This window comes from Brachionichthys hirsutus, chromosome 20 (assembly GCF_040956055.1).
Source record: "Brachionichthys hirsutus isolate HB-005 chromosome 20, CSIRO-AGI_Bhir_v1, whole genome shotgun sequence".
Taxonomy (NCBI): domain Eukaryota; kingdom Metazoa; phylum Chordata; class Actinopteri; order Lophiiformes; family Brachionichthyidae; genus Brachionichthys; species Brachionichthys hirsutus.
In genome coordinates, this window is record NC_090916.1 from 7,246,868 (window position 1) to 7,268,793 (window position 21,926).

At 44.6% G+C, this 21,926-nt stretch overlaps 1 protein-coding gene across 1 annotated transcript; it reads right to left on the reverse strand.

The window, feature by feature from the left end:
* Window positions 1–1,315: 1,315 nt before the first annotated feature.
* On the reverse strand, window positions 1,316–20,782 carry LOC137909624 (tripartite motif-containing protein 67). The gene is made up of 11 exons (XM_068754088.1): window positions 19,925–20,782; window positions 12,955–13,050; window positions 10,668–10,790; window positions 7,869–7,979; window positions 5,893–6,046; window positions 3,295–3,458; window positions 2,968–3,106; window positions 2,573–2,697; window positions 2,314–2,492; window positions 1,556–1,718; window positions 1,316–1,363 (listed from the first exon to the last, which is right to left on the reverse strand). The coding sequence occupies exons 1-11, from the start codon at window positions 20,780–20,782 to the stop codon at window positions 1,316–1,318; spliced, it is 2,160 nt and encodes a 719-aa protein (XP_068610189.1).
* Window positions 20,783–21,926: the final 1,144 nt, after the last annotated feature.

The following is a 21,926-nucleotide window of genomic DNA, read 5'->3' on the forward strand; positions in this document are numbered from 1 at the left end:
AATGTAAATCACTTCCTTTATGTCTCTGATTAACTATGTCAGCGATGTAAAGCTCTGAAAACAGGGTTGACGTTGGGCAACGGGATCAGTCAGAAACACAGAAATCACTCCTGCTGTTTCACCGCCCAACAGCAGGGGGCGCCCTGCGGCCAAGACAGCTATACAAGTACACTATATACAAAACACCTGCAGATAACCTGCAACGCTTTCCCCATGCTAAGTATAATGCATCATAGCCAGAAGTCACACAGCACATATTTACACGTTTGCGGGCATCTATTCCTGGACTCCGGTTCTTTGCATGGCTCGGCCTGTCTGTGCCTTCATGTCTCCTGTCACGCAGCTTTCTCGTGTTCAAATAGCTTCAAACGATGATGCAAATGGTGCAGTAGAACATCTTCTATCCTCAGTCACAGTGGTTTGGTTGATGCAGGAGGCACGCTTTCCCCTACAGGCTGCAATCCACAGTAACGTAGCTTCACACGACGTCCCAGACGTTTGCAGAAGATGATTCAAGGTCGTCCGAGATGCTGCAGAGAGTCTGAAGTAAATGACCTTGAGTTCACCACACTTTTTGCAACTAACACTGGTATTTGACAGTCGCTGCAGGTACAGTAAAACTAAGTTATGCCTCGGCTCAGAGCTGTTTTTGGTGTAGTTTTCTGACACCTGAACCTGAAAACTTGTGCCATGTGGCGAAACAGAAACTCAATCTCTAGCCGGGATCCTAATGCTTCCAAAAGTACCCAGTTCTGTCAGACTAAATATTTGAATTTGAGGACACGATGCCGCCGGAAAAATACGGGTTTAATAAATTAATCAATTTCATTATCGGAATAATTAGCTATGACATATTTACGATTCCGATGGCATGTCTTAAATTAAATCCTTGGATAGCTCAAGAAAAGAAATAACAATTTGACCTCGTGAAAATCTGCACTGTTAATTCAAAGTGACGTTTCCGGCTGCGTCTTCCTCTTCTAAAGCTAATGAGGTATAAGTTGGAGCGTCAGCAAAGGTTTTATCGCGTCCTGCACTTCACAGGGGGGGATGAAAAAAGAAAGGTATGGCAACCCATGGTAAGAGCAGTCCTCTCTGAAGTGACGTCCGCAAGCTCCAATTAATCAATTTAGAACCAATAATCGATCAGATTTGTCCCTTCATCCCAAATAATGTAACAGGGCTTCAAGTTCGAGTGTATCCAAGACGAAGGACACCTTGAGTAGGAGGGTGAGCGGTTTCAATGGTCCGTGTGAAGCATACTTTATCACATCGTTGGTTTGACTCCAAAGCGGGCTCTGGGGGGGGGGGGTTCCTACGGTTTAATAGTCTTTGGCACCTCCAGGCCCGTCAGCAAGGTCACCTGGAACGGACAAACAGAGCAATCCAGATGACGCCGTTTGGAATGCATTTTCACTCACGATCATTACAACAGTCGTCTCTGTGCTGGCTCATTGATGCAGTCTCTTTACTGAGTGCACACACACTCACACACACACAGCACAGTACATACATGCAGATGAAATACCCCCCCCCCCCCCCAACACACACTGACCTGTACGTTTCTGTTGAGGCTGACGGCGGGCACAAAGACCCCGTCCATGCTCTCGAAGGCGGTGGGGCCGTGCTGCTCCTTGTTGATGTAGAAGGTCAGTGTGTGTTTGGTCAGATCCAACAAGACGCCCACGGTCGCGCCCTTGGCGATGCCGCCCTCTGCCCTGCACACGCACACACACAGACACACACGCACACACACAGACACACACACACACACACATCAGAGCCCTACATCTGACTCATCTAAATCCCTTCTCCTTCTGTTGCCTCCAGCTTATTCATTAAAAATGGGACTCGCCAGTCGACCAAACTCCAACACAACATGTTTTAAAGTATTCTTGTTAATTCTGTATTCACATCCCACATTCAGCGATTTGGACTTAAGGCCATCCAAATTCTGGCTTGGGAATTCTCATTACTTTAATAGCTCAGCTACTCGGTGGCGGCCAAAACAAAATGTAGGAAATTGCATTGCATGGAAGCTACAGCAGGAAATCATCTCCGAGCTGCAAACACACAATGGCTGCCTCAGCCGGGAGAGTGAAAAGTGAAAGAGTCAATACGCTGTGAATAACTCTGAACGGTGGATGGACTGATGAGGAGGAGGAGGAATAAGTCAGAGGTTTCCAGTTGGTTTTATTTTGGAAAACTGTTGCCTTTATTTTGAATGAATGTTTATTGAGAGCCCGATGGTAAACACAGCGAGAGGCTATCTGATGGCCTGCAGTCGTCCTATCCCTCACGTGCATCGCCTACCTGTTGGTGTGAGAGTTGTTGTGCATGAACCAGGAGCGGTTGTTGTCCACGTACATGGCCCACGCCTTGTCGTCCTTCCCCAGCATCAAGTCCTTCATGGTGTTGATCCTTGCCACGCCAAATGCGGGGTCCGGGTGGTTGTCGTAGCGGTCGATGCTGACCTCCCAGTAATGGATGCCCTGGCGTAGAAGAGAAAGCAGAATACACTGTAAAGAATAACCGATGATGTTGCACTAAATAAACGAACGCGCGCGTCTACCTTGGAAAAGGCCGCCGTTCCCAGCACCACCCGGTCGTCGTAGCTGTTACAGCTGACTGTCTGGTTGTCGTTGGACAGAACGATGTCCCGGTGAGCTGTGGTGGGGTCAAAGGTGAACCAAGCCACTGGGGGGGGGGGGGAGGGGGGGGAACGCCAGTCAGTCATGGAGTCGCAGCCACCTGTTAAGCTTCTCCTTTTGAAGAATCCCAAAAGGCTCGAGAAAACGAGATGCAACTGAGAGACGAGCATCCTGATTGGCTGAGCTTTAAGCGGTTCTGCCTTTACCTTTGAAAGCCTCCACACTTGCGTTTTTACATTTTATGTCCCATCTGTGCAAACCTGGAGAACAGGATGCAATGTACACACACACACACACACACACACACACACCTTACCATCTGAGGTCTTGAGCACCACAGTCTTGCTGTACGGCCCCACACCAATGGCATTATAGGCTTTCACCCTAGCATTGTAGGAGCTGTTAAAATGGAGACCGTCCACCGTGCACACCGTCTCCTTGCCAACGTACACTTCCTGTGGGCCAAAATTAATTAATTAATTTTAACAATTGACATTGCATGCGCATGTCTGTTCACTGCTGCACGGACTGAAGTCACAGCTTTTATTCATAATAAAATAATCCTAAAAGTCTTATTCGCGTCAAGCTTGTACTCTAACACGGTACGCCTTCTGACTCCAAGTGTCTTTCACGAGATACCGACCCGATACTGTCCTCCGTTGCCATCGTCCAGCTCCAGGATGTAGCCCTCGATGAGGTTGGCAGAAGGCGCAATCACCCTCCAGGCCAGGGTGGCGCTGTTGTTCCTGGTGCAACACTTCTCCAGCTGCAGGAGAGGAGCGGCTGGCACAGACGGTCCGGAATCCACTGTAGAAAGTAAATGATGTATGAGTCGTAAAGATTGCAAATGAGCGGATGGGGATGGGGATGGGAGACCTCAGCACGGCGAGGTTGGGCTCGGAACATTTCTTTGTTATTTATTTGGGCTTTCTTGACCAAAGTAAGAATAGTGACAAAACGCAAAAGGCAGCAGTCATGAGAAAGGGAACAACACAGTCGGATCAATGTGACACACAAGTGCACAAGTCAATATTGCCAAATAAAACTAGTTTATTTGCACGGCCATTTGTTGCCAAAGTAGTACTTAGATTCACGCACAACCACAAGATAATGATTGTTGTCATCTACCGATGGTAAAACGCAGAATTACGTGAGAAATTGATTCAAAGTCGACTTCAGGCAACAAACGCTTTTAACTGTGGGTCTCGGGGGGGAACTTGTGATCCAGTGAAGGCAGCACGTTCCTTCATTGGAGAGGAGCTGGACAACAACAGCCATGCAGACGAAGGAGAACAGGTAGACGCCGTGAGATGAGAGGATCAGAGATTCCAGGAGAGGGAAACATCAGTGAAAGATACCTCCTTCCTTTTCTGTTTCCATCTCAGCCTCACCACTGCCTGACGCCTGCATTTGTTTCAATAATGGCATTTCTTGCACATCTGTAAATATGATGTTGGTTCAATGAAACAGCAACAATGAGAGAAGATGACCTGCAAAGCAAGTGGAACTGACAGAGAGAGCCAGTGGAGATTTATGGATAAATAGTAGTAGTAGAACCTCTATCGTACTAAATGATTCTTTTAATGTGAAGGTGTACGAATCTTCACGTACAAACGGGGGACGACATAAAATCAACCCCCTACATGATCAGATTTGCTCGACTGGGAGAAATCAGTCCAAGCCTCCTTTCAAACAGAACTCAGATTTAGGGTCGCATTCTTTAATTCAGGGTTGCGTTTTGTCTCCGAGACCTTCAGGTCTCTCACATTTGAGGAGCTGTTTGTCAGATTCAGAAAAGCCATAAGACATTATAAGCACTCCATGCATGCATTATGAGTGCATGATAATTATCATCACACCATCATGGTAAAATAATTATTAGCTATGCATCACTAAGCTGAAAACTGCATGTGCTTTTAATGGATTCCTAATGGACCACAATGCGTTTCCAATGAATACTGCATTACTACTCACGAAGCAAACAAAACATAATGCATGTAATGTAAAGTCATGATTGACAGCAAAGATCGATGGGCATAGTGTTTTTACCCGGGTGCAAAATAAAAATAAAAATAAAACCTCATCTTTATACTGCTCAGTGGAGCAGTATACAAATTAATAATTCCACATTTAATGTAGTCCAACAATACATCTGGGTATTCTGAGACTGCAGCAGTGTGGACTGTAAGGGGCGCTGCACTTACTCAGGCATGCCAAGTGAAGGCTGCCTAGCAACAGCCAATGAATAGCTAATCAGGTGAGCATGCTGTTGTATCTCAGAAGGGAGCAGTGATGGAAAGTTAATGTTTATCGCTCGCTAAATATATCATCAAAGGGCTTCTTTTTTTTTTTTTTTGCATCGCATCATGGATGTTTTTACACGTTTGTGTATGTCAAGTTAATTTATTTATAGGGCTTGTTTAAAAGGTGCCCTGCTAATTTTATACAAGGTTCAGTTTACTGTTCGCGAGGAGCACAGCTCATTCTGAAACAGCCTCGTAAAGTCATCCGTGCCTCAGGAAGATGCTTTTAAAAAATTTAAGAGCTAACGCGAGCTACAAGAGACAAATACATGCAGAGTTAGCTGAAAAACAGAAAAACAAACTTGAAGTGTGCAAACATTAGCACATCGCCATCCTCCCTCCTAAGCTTGTACTCGCATAAGAATATAACCAGCCTCTGGTGTTTTAGTAGCTTTATCTCATGCAAAAAATAATAATGTCTGGATATTCCAGACCTCCCCGGTCAGTACTTTCTAAAAGGAATACTAAAGAAAACGGGGGCTCCTTTAAAGAACCATATTTTTCAGACTAGAAGTCGCAGGACCAGCCAAACTATGAAAATAGTGCGACTTCTAGTCTGAAATAACGGTACGACAGAATTTTGTTGAAAGGTGTTATTATGGAGTAAATGTTGGCAGTACAATGTAATCGCTATCAGCGTTCAGAGCGGCTCTCTGTAACCCTCACTTTGTCTGCCACCAAGCATGAAATCTGCAGAGGAAACGAAGGGTGAGTGGCGATCCATTCCGATTGGCAGCCTTGCACTTGCCACCCATTTTCCATTTTCCATAATAGAAAGAATAAATGCGCGCTTTTTGTTTTGACTTCGTGGAAAAGATCAAATGTGGTCAAATTGCACAGCGACACAAGCAAGCCTGTTCAAACCTAAATTCATCATTTGAGTGCGGTTTGTAAAAGAAACTGGAAAGCCCAAGAGCGAGAGGGGGGGGGTTATGCACCTTTGCCCTGGCAGAAGTCCAGCAGCAGGATGGTCTGGAGCAGAGTGTCAGTGTTGAGGATGAGGTCAAACTCGGGGCCTACTTTTGGCTCCAGGGCCCCTTTCACCCACTGGTCCTGAGACGATGCCACCCGTTTGACCAGCGCATCTGAGATCTGCACATGTGGACATGATGGAAAGGATACGAGTGTAGAGAAACACAAACCGTCAAATCAACCCATGGTCCGAGTGCATCTGGATTCAGCAGCTAAACACGCATTCCTGCATAGAGAAGAGCTTCTGATGGAGCTTGATTTCATTACATTGTGTCTGACAAGTGAAATGAGGCAGTTCAAATATTTAAGGCTGAGAATTAAAGCTCTCATCTGCTGGAAAGAGCTTCATTGCCTGAGGAAAACAATCAATTGAATGTATTATATTAAACTGCACTCACGAGCAAAAAGGAGATTTGTATCTTCTTTAAAGGCAAAATATGATTTTTGCAATTCATCCCCAGCAATTCAATGTAAATGGCTCCATTTTGCCACTTCAGTGCTGCTACGTTGTATTTGTAAACGTTCCTGAACTTACATTTGTACCACTTGGCTTTAAGAGCCTCTCATTAGGCATTAGGCGTTGGCACGAGAACCACATCATCAATACATGATGAAATATTCAGATGAAAGGGAAGCAAAGGGAAGTGCGTCTCTCAAGAGTGTGTTTGATCTCTACATTCATGTCTCCTTCTCACCTCCCTCACTCGATTTCTCTCACTGCTGTCTCTCTCCCAGGAGTCAAATGATTCATGCCCAGAAGTAGAGATGCTCAAGTATTATCTAATGGAATTTAAAAAAATCAAAACCGCCATGAAATAAATGTTTAGATGAAAATATATTCTGTAAATCAAATCGCTTTTGTTTCTCAAAAATGTAAAAACATGAAAAGAGATCAGAAACAGCGGCAGTCTATTCCGATCCCTTAGATCTCAGACACTAATAAGATGAGGAATGACTGGTTTGAGGCGTGGGGGTGGGTGGAGTGGGGGGGTGGCGATGCACCAACACATAAAGGTCCACGTTATCCATCCCTGTTTCAGTGTCATCAGCTCAGAATCGAAGCGATCAGCGTTAAGATCTAGAACCAGTCGTGAAGTATCAGGCTGTTAAAGGCATGAGGGGTCACATTTGACCTTTATCAGTTTGACCTAATATGCCCTGATCAATAACTATTGATCCACAATCACGCATTCAAGCCAGCTGATGATTAAACATGCTGGGTCAAATAAAAACAGATCAACAACAGTATTAGCAAAGTAAATCTCTGTGTGTGTGGAATGCAAACAGCTATGTTTTTTTTGTTGCTGATGTTTTCACGTCAGCGTTGAAGTCGTCTTCTTCTGACACATCACAGGCCCCCCTCCGCGCCTGATTTATCCTCTTCAGCTCAAAGGGACTAACATTTCATTCGCCGTCCTTTAAAGTTTGAAAATATTTATTTATTAACACATAAAAAGTGCATTTATCTGATGTCCAGACCCCATGCTGTGTGCCGTCTACCGCCCTGTACATCTTTATTGACTTTATTATTTCAAAGGAGCGGGCTTGCTTTTGTTCATCTTTTTTCGTGACAATTATGAATTCTCCTGGAGAGTCATATTTAGCATGCTCTTCCATACAGCTTCATTTTTTTTTTTTTAGACTTCCTCTAAAATCATCTCAAAAATATAATCCGCTCGAATGTCTGAAAATTTCAGACAAACTTTTTTTTTAAAGCCTTCACTGACTTGGATTTGTTTTTGCACGTTTTTGAATCTGAAAACGCTTTCCGTAGAGAAATAATGACTTTATCCAATGAATACCAAAAAGATCAATTAAGATCATTAAACCGGACCAGAGAAACCCCAATGAGTGACTTAAAGAAACACTTTGATTGCATCTGTTCGTTATGTGACGACCTCGACGTGACTGTGGGCGCCAATAAGAAATGCTGGCACAGTACCTGGAGGAATCCACTGGGATCGTTTTCTTTCAGGACCTCCAGACAGTACTCCATCATGCCAGTGGTCTGCCGTAGCTTCATGGTGCAGTGGGTGATCTGGTCACGCACCACCTGCAGGGGGGGGGGGGGGAGACCTCTGTTGACTTTAGTTGTTATTTTGTTGCCGTGAATATGAATGATGCTGCTGATGTATTGAGTGTTTGAGTATTAACACAAGGCCCGTGTGACTTTTCTCACTCTGCAGCTCTCTGAATATCTCCTCCGTGAATCTGTCTTTCACACTTTCCGCTGGCTCAGATCTGAAGAAATCAGATTTGGATGGATGTCGAGACGAATCGTCCGGCGCTGGCTGATTGGAACTCAGTGAACTGCCCCCCGCCTTATTTATCCTTTTGTTGCTTTCATAGCATCTTCAGTTGATCGGTAAATCCATGGCTATCAATCCACGGCACAGTCCAGTGTGTGTGCAGTGCATGTACATGCATGTATAGGTATGTCTGGATGTTAAAGACACATTCGTTCATCAGAGGAGGGAAACAAGGCGGAAAAACGCCTTGTGATGTTGGTGAATCCCAGATAATTAATTACACAGTCAACCGACGGCAGCCCAAATGATTTAATGAGTTAATTAGACAGAGTCTTTCAAATTAGTTCCCCCCCCCATTCATTGGGTGGGTACCGAGATCACAGGCGATTATTCACCTGTCAACTGCTGCATAAACCGAAGCATGAGGAGAATTAGCTCCAAGCTAAGAGGGAAAAGAGTCGCCAGTGATTTAATAGCCCACAAACACAACACTCATCGTTCGTGTGAAGGCAAAGGGACAAAAAATAATCATCATTTTTAGTTTGGAGCTGCTGTTTGGTCTCTTTTCAAGGCTCTGACATCCCAGACTGACTCAAAGGTTAATGTTTCTTGCAGCTACACGTCGCCTTGACGCTGCCGTGCTGGAATTGAAATGGCTTTTCACTCCTGTCTCCTGTGTAAATAACATCAGGTATGTGAAGCATGAAGCCTGCACAAGTCTGAGATCCATTTCCATTGCCTTCAGTCCCACTGCGATGCAGCGTCATCCGCCTCCCACTCGCTCTGGCAGGTTTGGTTGAGGGGATTTTTCAATATATTTCGCGTGCATGTGAAATGATTTCGAGGGTGCAAATATTGAAACATGCAAACCTGGATGTGAGAAACATGACTCTGAATCATTTTGTTTCATTTTGGCTGTGTTTGGAGTGCAAGCACAACCTGGATGGAGGAACGCATCGAGAGCATCAGCAGAAAATAAATAAAGTGTGAAATAACACGACTGTCAGGTTTGATGGGATAACATGACAGTTATGAGTTATGAATTCAATAAACTAGACTGCATGAATCATAATCTCATTCATGGAAAGACTCAGACATCTACAGCACGAGTGAGAGAATATTAATCCACCAGTCACTGGATTATGTTTCAAACCCTGTGTGTGTGTGTGGGGGGGGGGGGGGGGGTTGCAAGAATGCTTAACATTTGAACTCCTTCAAGGGGCTGTTTGAGGATTTACAATACACTTGATGGCCACGGCTGGATAAATTGGCGGCAACACAATCCTTCAGGGCAGTGTCTTCCAAAGTCGGTGTCTCAACCCACATCCGGCTGGCAAAAGATTTTATTTGGGTCACCAAATAAACTGAGTTGTGCTACCCTTTTATCTGCAGCATAATTATCTCGCATTCCTAGCTCCACCTTATTTTGAGTCCTGCCAGTCACAGCAGGCCGAGCCATACCGAGGTAGGACTACTGCTCCTCATCGTCCTGTAATGCAATGCAAATGCAACATTCCTTACATGACAGAATAGCGTCCATAAATCCTGCCACTGGTGGGGCTTGTTGGTGCACGATTGCACAGCCTCTATTTTAAATAGTGGGTGGAGACATTATGAGCAGCAGCCTGATAGAGATAAAAGTTTGTGTAAAAATGTGTCTCGTTCATCTACAAGCAGCTACGTCTCTGTTCTCGCTCTGTCTCCACTGGAGCCATCAGCTTTTTTTGCCCTCTGACTAAATCGCAATCCTCAGCCTGCCGATAATGACAACAGCTGTCCTTGGAGCTTCAGTCCAAACCCCCCCCCCCCCCCCCCCACACACCCAAAGTCCCCCACCATCAGCCAGACGGTCAGTCGGTCGGTGGGCACGTTGAGACTGGGCAGGCTTCCATGTGCTTCTCTAAGACTTAGGAAAACCCCAGTGGTGGATTTACAGAGGAAATTTGAAAAAAAAAAAAAAAAAAACTAGACAGTTGATATCAGCAGTTTAGGAGCTTTTTTCTTTCTTTCTTTTAGCTATTAAAATTTTTTTTCCAATCACCAATGAACTCACTATTATCTCCCAAAACGTAAGAACCAATTTGATTCTGACCCTGACTCTAATTTGAAGCTTCACACAAGAGCAATTAAGTCATTGTCATCTTTTTAGCAGAGCAAATCCAAATCAGATGAGTGTGTGAATTTTCATTCCATGAAAAGTGACGTTTGAATCTCACTTTGATGTTTGATCACTTTGTTATGAATAATAAATAACAGAGAAAAAGGATGATAGTGTCTCGAAGCTTGTCAAAAACATTCTTTTTCTGCCATAACTTCAAAGCGTTTTCTCCTGATCGAAACAGGATTGTGTCGCTGCACACACAAAGAAGCACAGATCTGTTTGCAATATTGATCGCATAACGGTCACATTACATAGGTGACACAATGAAGCTCCTAACCGCTGCCTCTGTATTCTCTCTATGTATGGAAGTGTAAAGATCAGGCGGTCCCACCTTTAGTTTGTACTCCTTCTCCTTGTTGACTTTGGTGAGCAGCTTGACTTTCTGTCTTGTGAGAGCCTCGATCAGAGAGTCGCACTGAGCCACGACGCAAGCCTCAAACTCCACGCCGTTCTCCTGAAGCAAACACAACAGCGAGCCGGTGAGAAGTCATCCAGCCGATCGTGCAGACGAAAGATCAATACACTGGTCGGCATCGATGTTCATTCTCATGGAAATCATTTGTCGTATAAAAAGTATTGATTACAGCTTTTATTTGCACGGATTGGACTTTGTCTGAGCATCATTTTGTCATCAGCTGATGAAGGGAGAAACAATAGATCAAAGTGTGCTCCATCGCTACTAAATACAACAGTAACATTGTCTCTGCACATTAATACACTGATTAATGATAATCAGATTATATCATTTATAGTCTCATTGGGCATTTTTATGAAGTGATTATTTTGCTTTTAACACTGTACAGTAGCTGTAAAATTCCCTGCTAGTGCATTCACGCTTTTATTTTGGTAACATTTTGCCTGAACGACTTGTAATTGAGTATTAGTACTTTTAACTTAGCATTGGATCTGAAGCGTTCCTCATTAGTCAGAAATAATTAGAGCAACAAAGACATAATAAAAATAGATTTCCTCGTGTGTTTTGCTTCGGTTAGCAGCACAGAGCTGCTTCGCGTCGGCGTTTCACACCTCGATTTCGTTTCTATTTTAGTTTCTGACACACAAACGAAATGAGTCATTTCAACAGACTGCAGATAAAAATAAAAAAATAAAAAAAACATATTCACTATTGTTAGGGCTCCAATCCATTCCAACAGTTTCCCACAAGACGCACAAATATATTATAAGTATAGAAGATGACTACATGTACGTGGGCAACCAAATAATCCAGCGTGCAGCCCCTGCTCCTCCAGGAAAAGCCTTTCAAAAACTTGTATTTTTACAGTTTTAGGGTCCGTATTTGACTATCGGGGCTTTATACTATAACTAAATTTCTGGGGACAAAGCAATAAATGAAGAATCCTGATGGAAAGGTTCCAATGTGGGTCAGAAAAGCATTTATTGGTTTGCTTAATTTCACGGATGAGCTGGTTTTTCAGATGAGCCGTCACAGTCATTACATAATCGCCCGATCGAGTTTACTTGAGCTAACTGCAATTATTTTTTGCATAATTCTCACATCTCCATCCCTCCTGCCACATCAAATTTGCAGCATCCGACTGTCTGACCGGTGCTTGTGTACGGGATCATATCTGGTCGTGCCGCTCTGGGTAACGTCTTGGTTTTGGATTTGTTGAATTATCAGCAAAAGAAACGGTCAAAATCCTCACGCTAGCATGAACCACAAAATCAGACATTTTTACTTTCAAGGTAAAAAAAGAAAAAGCTGACTGACTTAAAACACTTTGATGAACGAAATGTAGGAAAGAACTGCTGCTGCGTAAAGCAACAAAGTCAGCCCCAGAGGAGAGGCTGGATGGTGGCCTGGATGGGGCCAAAATGCATGGGCTTTGACGGCCTGAACTGGCTTCATCTTCAGACTGGCAGTTCAATTACAGGGTCCTGGTGTTGTGGCTAGTGCAGAAGCTGCAGCAGCATTTAACAAAGCTGTATTTATGCTTGGTCACAGATAAATAGCTCTAAGAGCGTTCCAATCAAAGCTTCCTCTGCTGAGTCACACAGTTGAGCTCTGTAAGAGGATGAGTGACATCTCGATTCCTCACTCCCACACTTTTGTTTCTCTCATCCATCATCTTTCTCCCCCTGCTATCTGCATCTCAGAGCCGATAGCAGGGGCGCTTCAATGCAATCATTCTGCAGTAAGACTCTTAATTCCTGCTCGTATGCCCATGCAGACAGTGGGTGTGTGTGAGTGTTCACAGCATGTGTTTGTTAGTGAGTATGACTGGCAGATGCTGTGGGAGAGGTCTGCGAGGCAGCACTGCTGTTTCGCAGAGACGGTTTGTTTTACTTTAGTGATTCAGTGGATTTATCTTCCTGCTGCACGGTTGCTCTCTGTGGCTGATTCCGCTGGAGCTTATTGCCCATTACCAGCAGGCTCCTTTAGTTCCAAGTTATTTAGTGGTGCTAAAACATTATGTAAAGCCCTCCACACACAGGGAAAATTAATCAGACAGCGGGCATCGGTTCTGGTACAATCCGCCCCCCTCCCGCGCCAGTACTGACCATAGGCACGAAGGCAGCCAGAAGAGATAAGATAAAGACATTTGAAGAGTGTAATCCGTCCCGTATTATACAGGTGTTAAACAGTAAAGGGTTACCTGTATCTGCTGAAGCATGTTCTTGAGCTGAACCAGAAACTCCTTGGCATCTTTAGCTTTGTCGGATACGCCGTTCAGGGCCTGGGAAAGCTGGAACTGCAGAGACACACAAAGAAATAAGCTTGGAAATGTTTCAGGTCACGTGGGCCATCTGGAATACATCAGTTCTATGTCTGCGCTCTGAAAATGACATTAACTTGCTACACAATCAAATCTGCAACAAACAACAGAGTGTCTCTGATACTCTAAAAGAAAATTCAGAACCTGTCTCAGTAAAAAAAGAACAGAATAACTTTAGTTAAAGAAATCAAAATGATGAGTATATACCGATGCATATCAGCGCTTATGGCCAGATATAACTGATCCTTCTAGAATAAACCAGTTCAAGGCTTGCACATCATTTGTGCTTCAGTCACTGGTAAATGAGAAACAGCAAGACAAAGAAAGCGCACACACACACACACACACAAGATCCAGACAGTGATAACATTGAGTGGGTGTAGCTCGCTAGGAATAATAACAGCTATCCATTTTCAAGGCTTTGGTTTGAAATGGTTTCAAATCATTTTCTCTCACACGCCAATAAAACATTTGGTTTTATATTAGATAATAAAAATATTCTGTGAATTAGCAAATAAACAAACAATGAAAAAAGTGACCAGACATGAAAACATAATTCTTAAACTTCTGATAATGACTTGTTAACCCTTTATTAGTATTCATTATTATTATTATTATTATTATTATTATTACGCCCCCCGCCCCCCACCCATTCCCTCTATCCATCCCCTGAGCACGTGTGGTCCGGAGTCAGGAGGAGGGGCATGTGGAGGTCAGGGTTCATAAATCAAGCCAACCCTTCTGTGGAGCTTGTCAGTGCTCCTTACTAAGAGGCCATCTGGCCCGGCAACCTGTCAGCCCAGTGTGTATGTGTGCGTGAATGTGTGTTTGTGTGTGCACGCATGTGTGTATGCCAAGATGCTAACAAGGGGATGACGGCTGTGCCATCACAGCATCATCCTGCCCCCCACCATTCATTTAACAGCACCATACAGTCAGAAACAGTCTAAATTGGGCGACAGTCGCATTCTCCAACCCCAAGTAGACCCTAGAAAAACAGCGTAACGGTGGTGAAATTTGACACGTCTGCCCTGCGGGAAGACGACCCGGTGAGCCACTGAAGATGTGAATCAAAAGAGCCAAAAGAAACACGAGACTACAAAATAGAAAAAAACAAGACATGAGAAATCTATCTGAGCGAAGATCAATGTGTCTGCAGAGCTGAATTGTACATTCAGAAATCCAATTTCTGCCATTCTTTGTTTCCTTTGTTCTCCTCTCCTCGACCTTCCCCGTCCTTTATTGCTCCTCCAAACAGGAGTGTCATTTGTCTTTTTTTTCCAGCTGTCAGCACCCTTTCACTGCTCCTCTCGGTGGACGAGTGCCATTATGTCATTATCTTATTATGGGAACGATGGAGGACCCTTTATTCACTCCGTGACATTCAGAGAGAGACCGCTGGCATTCACCGAGGCCCAGATGTGCTGGTTTCAGGTCCGCAAATATCAGGATGTAAAGTTGGCGGAAGCAAAATTAACTGGCGAATAGATGAACGTTAAAACTTTCCAAACCTGGAACGTCTCAGAGGAGATCATCTAACTCCCTGTAAAAAACAAAAAATGTATATGCATATTACTGATAAACCATGACAATGACATGCAATGACTGATGAAAGTCATTTTAATGTTGTAAAGGCTAATGATAAATAAATGTCTTAAGAGTCAAGCACGCTCGTCAAACTCAGGAGTGAAGAAGGAGGTGATTTTATCGTTTTAAGGAGGGTAATAAATCAAATGCTCAGCAGACCGATCCCAGACAGCGGTGGGATTTTATTGTCTGGTAATTCAGGTCATTTCTGCCTGAATGGCTCTTATGTAAGTCGAAAAACCTATCCTTGGGTCGGAATTTGCTGGAGCACCACAACAATCCATGGATTCAACTAAAATGAGGCGGGGGGGGGGGCAGAGCATGACTGCACTTTAAGAGGCGCGCTCTTCAGTCACCCTTCGCCTCTGCACCGTGATATTGCTTGAGAGAAAGCCGTAACTATTAGAGAGACTGATTTTGGGTGTGATGGGTATTGAGTGTGTGTTGCTCGGTTTGGGTGTGTGTGTTTCTAGTTCACCACTCAATACACGTCACTGTGTGTATGTATGGTAAGAAGCAGTAGGGGTGTGGCTGCCAGTTGTTTTGAGCATTTAGATATAACGTAAAATGTGTTAAAATGCTACTCAATTTATTTTCCAAAGTCACAGGGAGCCACAACAGAAGGATGAAAGAGCCACGTGCGGCTCTGGAGCCGCGGGTTGCCGATCCCTGCAATGGGCCGACGCGGAGCAAAAGCTATTCGTACAGAGCAGAAAAACGTGGCGCGGTTTACACTGCTGTAAGTAGTAAACAGGGTGAGTACAGCTGTGTAGCTGTGTAGATTGTTTTGGCCTGTCTCCTATCGCAGAGTCAGTGAATTTTATAACCTCATAAATACATAGTGACTGTTCATCCCCCATGAGCCGTAAAATGCTGAATATATTACAGTAAAATGTCGAGTTCAAGTTCACTTTCACGTGCATTTTCCCGTCAATAATCACATCCTTGCAGAGAGACAAAGATCTAGGAATGCTTCCGCTTCTAATTTCTGTAAGATGTTACCAGTCAACTAGTGTACGACGTATTATCTGAAGAGTTATAGATTCATCCCTGTTTGTCTTGGAAGAACTTTGAGGGATCCGTGGCTACTGCTACCATTTGAATGAGCCGCATTTAATCACCCTTGCTTTACCTCCAGGGGGGGTAGCTTCTGAGGAGAGAGTCCTGGAGCAACAAAATGCACTGCAGAACACCCAACTAATCAATAATTGGTCAGGGACATCCCCCATATTAATAAATGCAAAGGGTATGTGTATTGGCGAGGGTGTAAATGTCATAGAACGAGTGTAAAATCAGATTTGTTGAAGATGATGTATGTGTAGCAGCCTCTCATGAGACTCTCTGGGTTTATTGTGTTAGGATTTTAATACGATTCACTGTTACTCTGCAGCTAGCATAGCAGAGGCTGAAGGCACGCACGCACGCACACACACACACACACACTCATCTATAAGGGCACATCCAGTAATCTGCCGTTTAATGCACTGGGCTTCCAAATGAATGAGTGGTCGTTCGTCTGTAACCATAGTAACAATGCTCATTTTTCCACTATTGGATGTCCACGCTCTCCTCAGAGGTCTGGTATCAGCTCTCATTTTGTTACCAAAAATAGACCACAAACACTCTCTTTCATGCACACACACACACACACACACACACACAAACACACACACACACTAGAAGACTGGGTCAGCAGCACTTCCACACAGCCTTTCTTTCAGTGTGCCTTCAGCCCCAGGAGAGGGTGAGTGTGTATTAACCTACATGCAATGCAGCACAACATTGAGTTACTCGTGGTGTGTGTGTGTGTGCATGCACGTGTGTGTGTAGGTGTGTGTGTGTGTGTGTGTGTGTTAGAAAGCACTCCACATAACATCACACTTCCAGGGCAATGTTGGATTCACAATGGACAGTATGAAGAAGATATTAACATTTATTCTAGAGAACCAGCTATATTGTCTTTTTTTTATTATGTTGCTCTGAAATTACCCATAATGCACTCGGGTGTTTAATCCTAGCATCAGCTGATGTAGCTAAGACAGGCAACAAAAGCCAACAAAAGACTTCAATTTGATGAAGATGATGAATTAAATTTAATGGCCGTATATGTTCACTGTGCTAAATAAATGTTTACGTCTGTGTCCTGTAGGTAATGTGTTTAACAGCTGTGTCCAAATCAGCGATGAAGTTCTGATGAAAACGTAGCTGCTGTGTTTGTTTGGTGGCGGCGTGGAAGACGACAGATGGGGGGTGGATACGTAGCAGACATTTTGGCACAGAAAAAAAATGGAGGTTTGTCCCAAATCCTGCATGTGACTCCTTTATATCTAAATAAAGAAGTCTGAAGCCGTTTCTCCTGCTTAAAAACACTTCTAACATTTGTAATATGAGCCAGACAACAATACTCTCCTCATTTTTGATCCAATATTTGGCTGTGAGAAGGTTTCATCATGCAATAATCACGAGAGTAAAGGATTTTGGAGGAGGATGACTCCAAATAGAAGCTCAAGCCTCGCATGGGGGACGACGACCCGATCGCTTCAATGGCTCAGACTAGATCAATGAAGAGCCATCCTCAGGTGACTGGCACACATCGGGCTCAAAGAAGTTAGCTGATCAGGAATTTCCCATTTTAGGAAAACAGATTATGTATCAAAATATTCATCATCGGCTTCAGTTCACAAATATCACTGCTCTACTGTGGATCACAAATGCCGAGTAAACATCTTGAATGTGACATAAATCCAATCTGTCCTGTTTCAAATCCATGATCTCCACATGAGGCTGCAAACAGGGAATTACGCTCCGCAGGCAGCTCTGCATCTGTGCTTCATAATAATGAACCCAGAGCAATTCCAGTGCTGAGCGCTCGTCACTGCTGAGTTAGGTCGTGCGTGTGTGTGTGTGTGTGTGTGTGGAGGCTTTTCATAGACGGTGTGGTTTCTGCTTGACTGATCGGAGGAATCTGGATCGGTGTGTCCTTCTTCTCTGCATTCTCTCCAAGGTTCAGTCGCTTCACATATGCATATTCATGTATTCCAAAGTGTGTGTGTGTGTGTGGTGGGAGGGGGGGGGGGGGGGGGTTGATAGAGCGAGTCATCCTCAGGCAGTTGGTATTTGATTTGCAAAAAAGAATTCTTATCTAATACCTTTTCCTTTTGATATTTCGCATGCTAGCTTTTTACAAAACCGATTTCTGAGATGCACACCTTTTCTTAAGGGCCCCTTAAAGCAGCGAAATGTCATCAAATTCCGTCCAGCTGGTTTTTGTGGATGGGCCATACCCTGATTACAGCTGGACGCGTGTTCAGACAGACAGACGGAGGGTGCCGACGCCTCACTCGTGCCCAGTGAGGGGGCCCGCAGACAGACAGACGGAGAGTCTGAGAGAAGAGAACGCTGTACATCGAAACCTGGATGAACTCGGGCTTCAGTCGGCCGGCCGTCTCAGCATGAAGGACGCCATATTACCTCTTATTCATATGCTGCTCATCACTTACCGACGCCCTCTCACTCCTGTCCTCTGATGGGCATTTTCACAGCCCATTTATGGGACATTGTGATGAAGGGGAGGGAATGGGGGAGGATAGGGGGGGGGGGGGGGGGTTAAGTACCAGGAGAGGAAAGTGTAAATACAAGACGGAGAAGGAGAAGCAGATGTGGAGAAGGTAAATGACAAGCAGAAAGAAGCTGGTGAAATGATGAATGGAAAGACTGGAGGAATTCAGCCCCCCCCCCCCCTCCAAATGAGTCCTAGTGACCCACTTAGCAGGAGACTGGCAGGAAGTGTTTTTAATTTACACCCAGGAAGTCTGAGTGTGATGACCGTGAAAATGATGATCACCTCACAAAATGCTGCATTAAAGAGAGAGAGTCTGATTAAAGAACGGGCTGATGTAAAATCCTACCGCGGTAAATAGAAGCACATTAAATAAACCCATCAGGGCGCCCTTATCCACAATCTCATCATTTATATCTATATCTGTTACACGTGTCACATCATCAGCGCCGGTGAAACGGAATTTGGTTTGCTTCAGTATTAAAAAAAAAGATCAAATAAATGCAGATTATGTAAAAAATATATATATATATATATATATATTAGAATTTGAATAATGAAGGCAGGTCAGCTGAGAACAAATGTGAACTGTGGTTGACCTCACCGCTGAAGAAGATTTTTAAATTCATGAAAGTCATTTAGAATAAATGTAATTACCCTTTAATGAAAGAGATGGGGGGGGGGGGGCGCAAGAAGGTGGGTGACTAAATGTAGTGTTATGTCCCAGTAGACTACAAAGAGAATAAATGATTTTTTTTTTTAGGGGCGCCGTGCATGCCTGAATCTTTAAGGGTTTTGCCAAAACAAGACATGGATGTAATCCATCAGATATAGATTTAATCCATATCTGCTGATATGGATTAAATGTCATTTTAAGAAGGTATTTTCAAATCATTATTCTTCAAACTTAAAGTTGATATTTATATTCTGATCCTGATCTAGCAGTAATTGCTCCAAACAGCATCCTCTCTCTTCAGTGTAAATTCAGCCATGTGGCAAAGCATTCATAGGAAGCACATATACTCGGCTGTCGCTCGGCTCGGCCAATCAGAACGCAGTATTCCGGACTCTATGTCAAAATACAAAATCAGGTCAAAACATGAAGCGGTGTGCAGAACACATCTGTTCCGTTCTGTATACCAGGAGAACACGGATTGTGTGATGTTGACGCCACTCTGATGACGTCATGGTGGATCTTGAACGCCACCTAATTCCTTTACCCTGGATCCAGTCTGTTCTTCATTTAGGTGTAACTTCACATGAATGCCATTTAAATTACCCCAAATCTGCATTATCTCATACGTCATTCAATTCAGATCACATCCTATAGATCCCGATCTGGATCTGGATCTGGATCTGGATCTGGATCTGGATCCAAACGCATGACAGGAGTGAAACGTCATGAGCTGTCCATGGCTGGCTGTTTTTATTTTCCTGGTGCTGACCAAATGTTCATTAAGCCCCATCCGACAGTGTTGCAGAAGGTGTAAAAGTGCATGAGTCAGACTTCAATTCGGATCTGCTGCGAAATCGGATTAACTCTTCCTTATATTTCAGCGACTTTAGGTCACAAATTAAAAACAAACAAACAAACAAATACATAAACAAACACAAGCTGCAGTATGCCGCACGCCTATATGTATAGGTCGGACTCAGGTGTGCGTGCGTGCGTGCGTGCGTGCGTGCGTGCGTGCGCGTGCTCACCTTGTGCTGCTTCCACATGACGGCCAGCGGCTTGACGTCGTGCTTGGCGTGTTTCCCTTCGTCCAGACACTTTACGCACACCGGAGACCTGCAGCTGCAGCAGTACATGCCGAAGTTCTCCGCTTCGTGATCCACGCAGGTGGCGGGTTTCCGCGCGGTGGCGGGTGGGTGCTGACCCCCGCCGCCGCCGCCGCCGCCGCCGCCGCCGCTCGCCGCGCCTCCTCCCCCCCCCGCCGGCTTGATCCGCGGCGGAACCAGGCGGTGCTTGGCCAGCGGACCGCGGGACGGGTGGCACCGCTGCTGGCAGGCGTTGCAGTAGAACACGTCGCACTGCTCGCACATCACCGCCGCGTCCACCGGGTTGCGGTCGCACAGCTGACACTTGACCGCGTTTAGAAGAAGATGAAGATGAAGAAGAAGAAGAGGAAGAGGGGAGGCTGAGCCGGAGCGGTTCTGCTGGTACCGCGCCACGATGGCCTCCAGCAAGCGGTTCCGAGGGAAGCCCCGGAGCCCCCGCTCGTCCAGGGAGACGCTCCGGTGACACAGCGGGCAGGTGAGGGAGCAGTGCCGGTGCGGGTTGACCGGAGGGAACACGCGCACGCCGTTCGGAGACTTGAGCTGGCACGGCGTGTAGGAGCCGTAGCCGCTGTCCGTCTCGCTGTACAGGCTCATCTTGTCCATGTCCAGGTAGTCGTAGTCCGAGCTGCCCGACGCGCGGCTCTGCGCCGGGGTCTCTCCCTCCGGGGTCTGCACGGTGATGTTCCGCGCGCACGACAGGCACACGTTGTGGGAGCACGGCAGCAGGACGGGCTCCTTGAAGAAGGAGCCGCAAACGGGACATTTGAGCTCTTCCTCCATCGCTGCCGTCGGGAGAGAAAAAGCGGCTTCAACGCAAACGCTTCAGCACCCGACTGGCGCGGACAGCTCCCCCTACGCGGCTCTGCGCATGCGCGCAGAGGGGCGGGGCTCTGGATTCAATTAAAGGTCCGAAGCGCCACAGATCCCGTTTCTGTCATAATGACGTACGAACACATACAGTATTCAGACTATGTTATATCATTATATTCTTACATTAACATGTAAACAATATTATAAATTTCAAGATAAATGTTTAAGCTAATTTAATGTTTTGAATTGCAAAAAATGTAAAATAAATTTGCAATGTAGGAGGACATATTTGTCACAGGAATTTAATTGTGTAAAATACCTCTTAAATATTGTGTTCCATCAGCAGTAGTGTAAAATTTAAATAAAGGAAAATGGAACTTCAAAATACTTGCAGAAAATACAGCAATACAAAAAAAGGAACTTTGACAGTAAAAGTTTGATCGGCTTTTTAAATTGTAGCCAGCAGCGTGAGATCTTCACGAAGAACATCGGAACAGACGATGACCTTTTAAAATTACAGTCACAGAACTGTAAAAAGCAACTCTTATATACATAAGTTCATATTAATGAAGAATTGTTGTGATATTTTTATTTTTTACTTGCATCTTACCATGTAAAAACATGAAAGCCTTACCTAGGAATTAAAATGAAAATACCTTAAAATTGTATTTAAGTAGCTTTTTAATTCCTAAAATACTTAAGTTTCCACCCATACTTTTAAATTGTATTGAAATATGAACTTCATCTTTGTTCATCTGTCTGTATTGGAAGCAAAAACCTCTTCATATAAATAAGTCTTTTCCCACGCAAAAATATTTAATGCACTTCTTCTTTTTTTTCCAGTTTATTCCGCTGGAATAATCCCACCCGCCAGACGCCTCTCCTACCAAAAGGGTAAGCTGATCACTTCACCCGAAGGCGTTCCAGGATCCCTCGATCGCATCGGCGCTTATAATGAGATGAGCTTAGAAGCAGAGAGAACAATCATCGTGTTGAATCCCGAACAAGGTCTAAAAATAAGTCTGCCTTTCATGACACGCTGAGGGGAAATGCTTCACAGAGAAAGAGGAGCGAGTGTTGTAAAGACGCAAGTTTCATTTTACAGCAGAGCAGC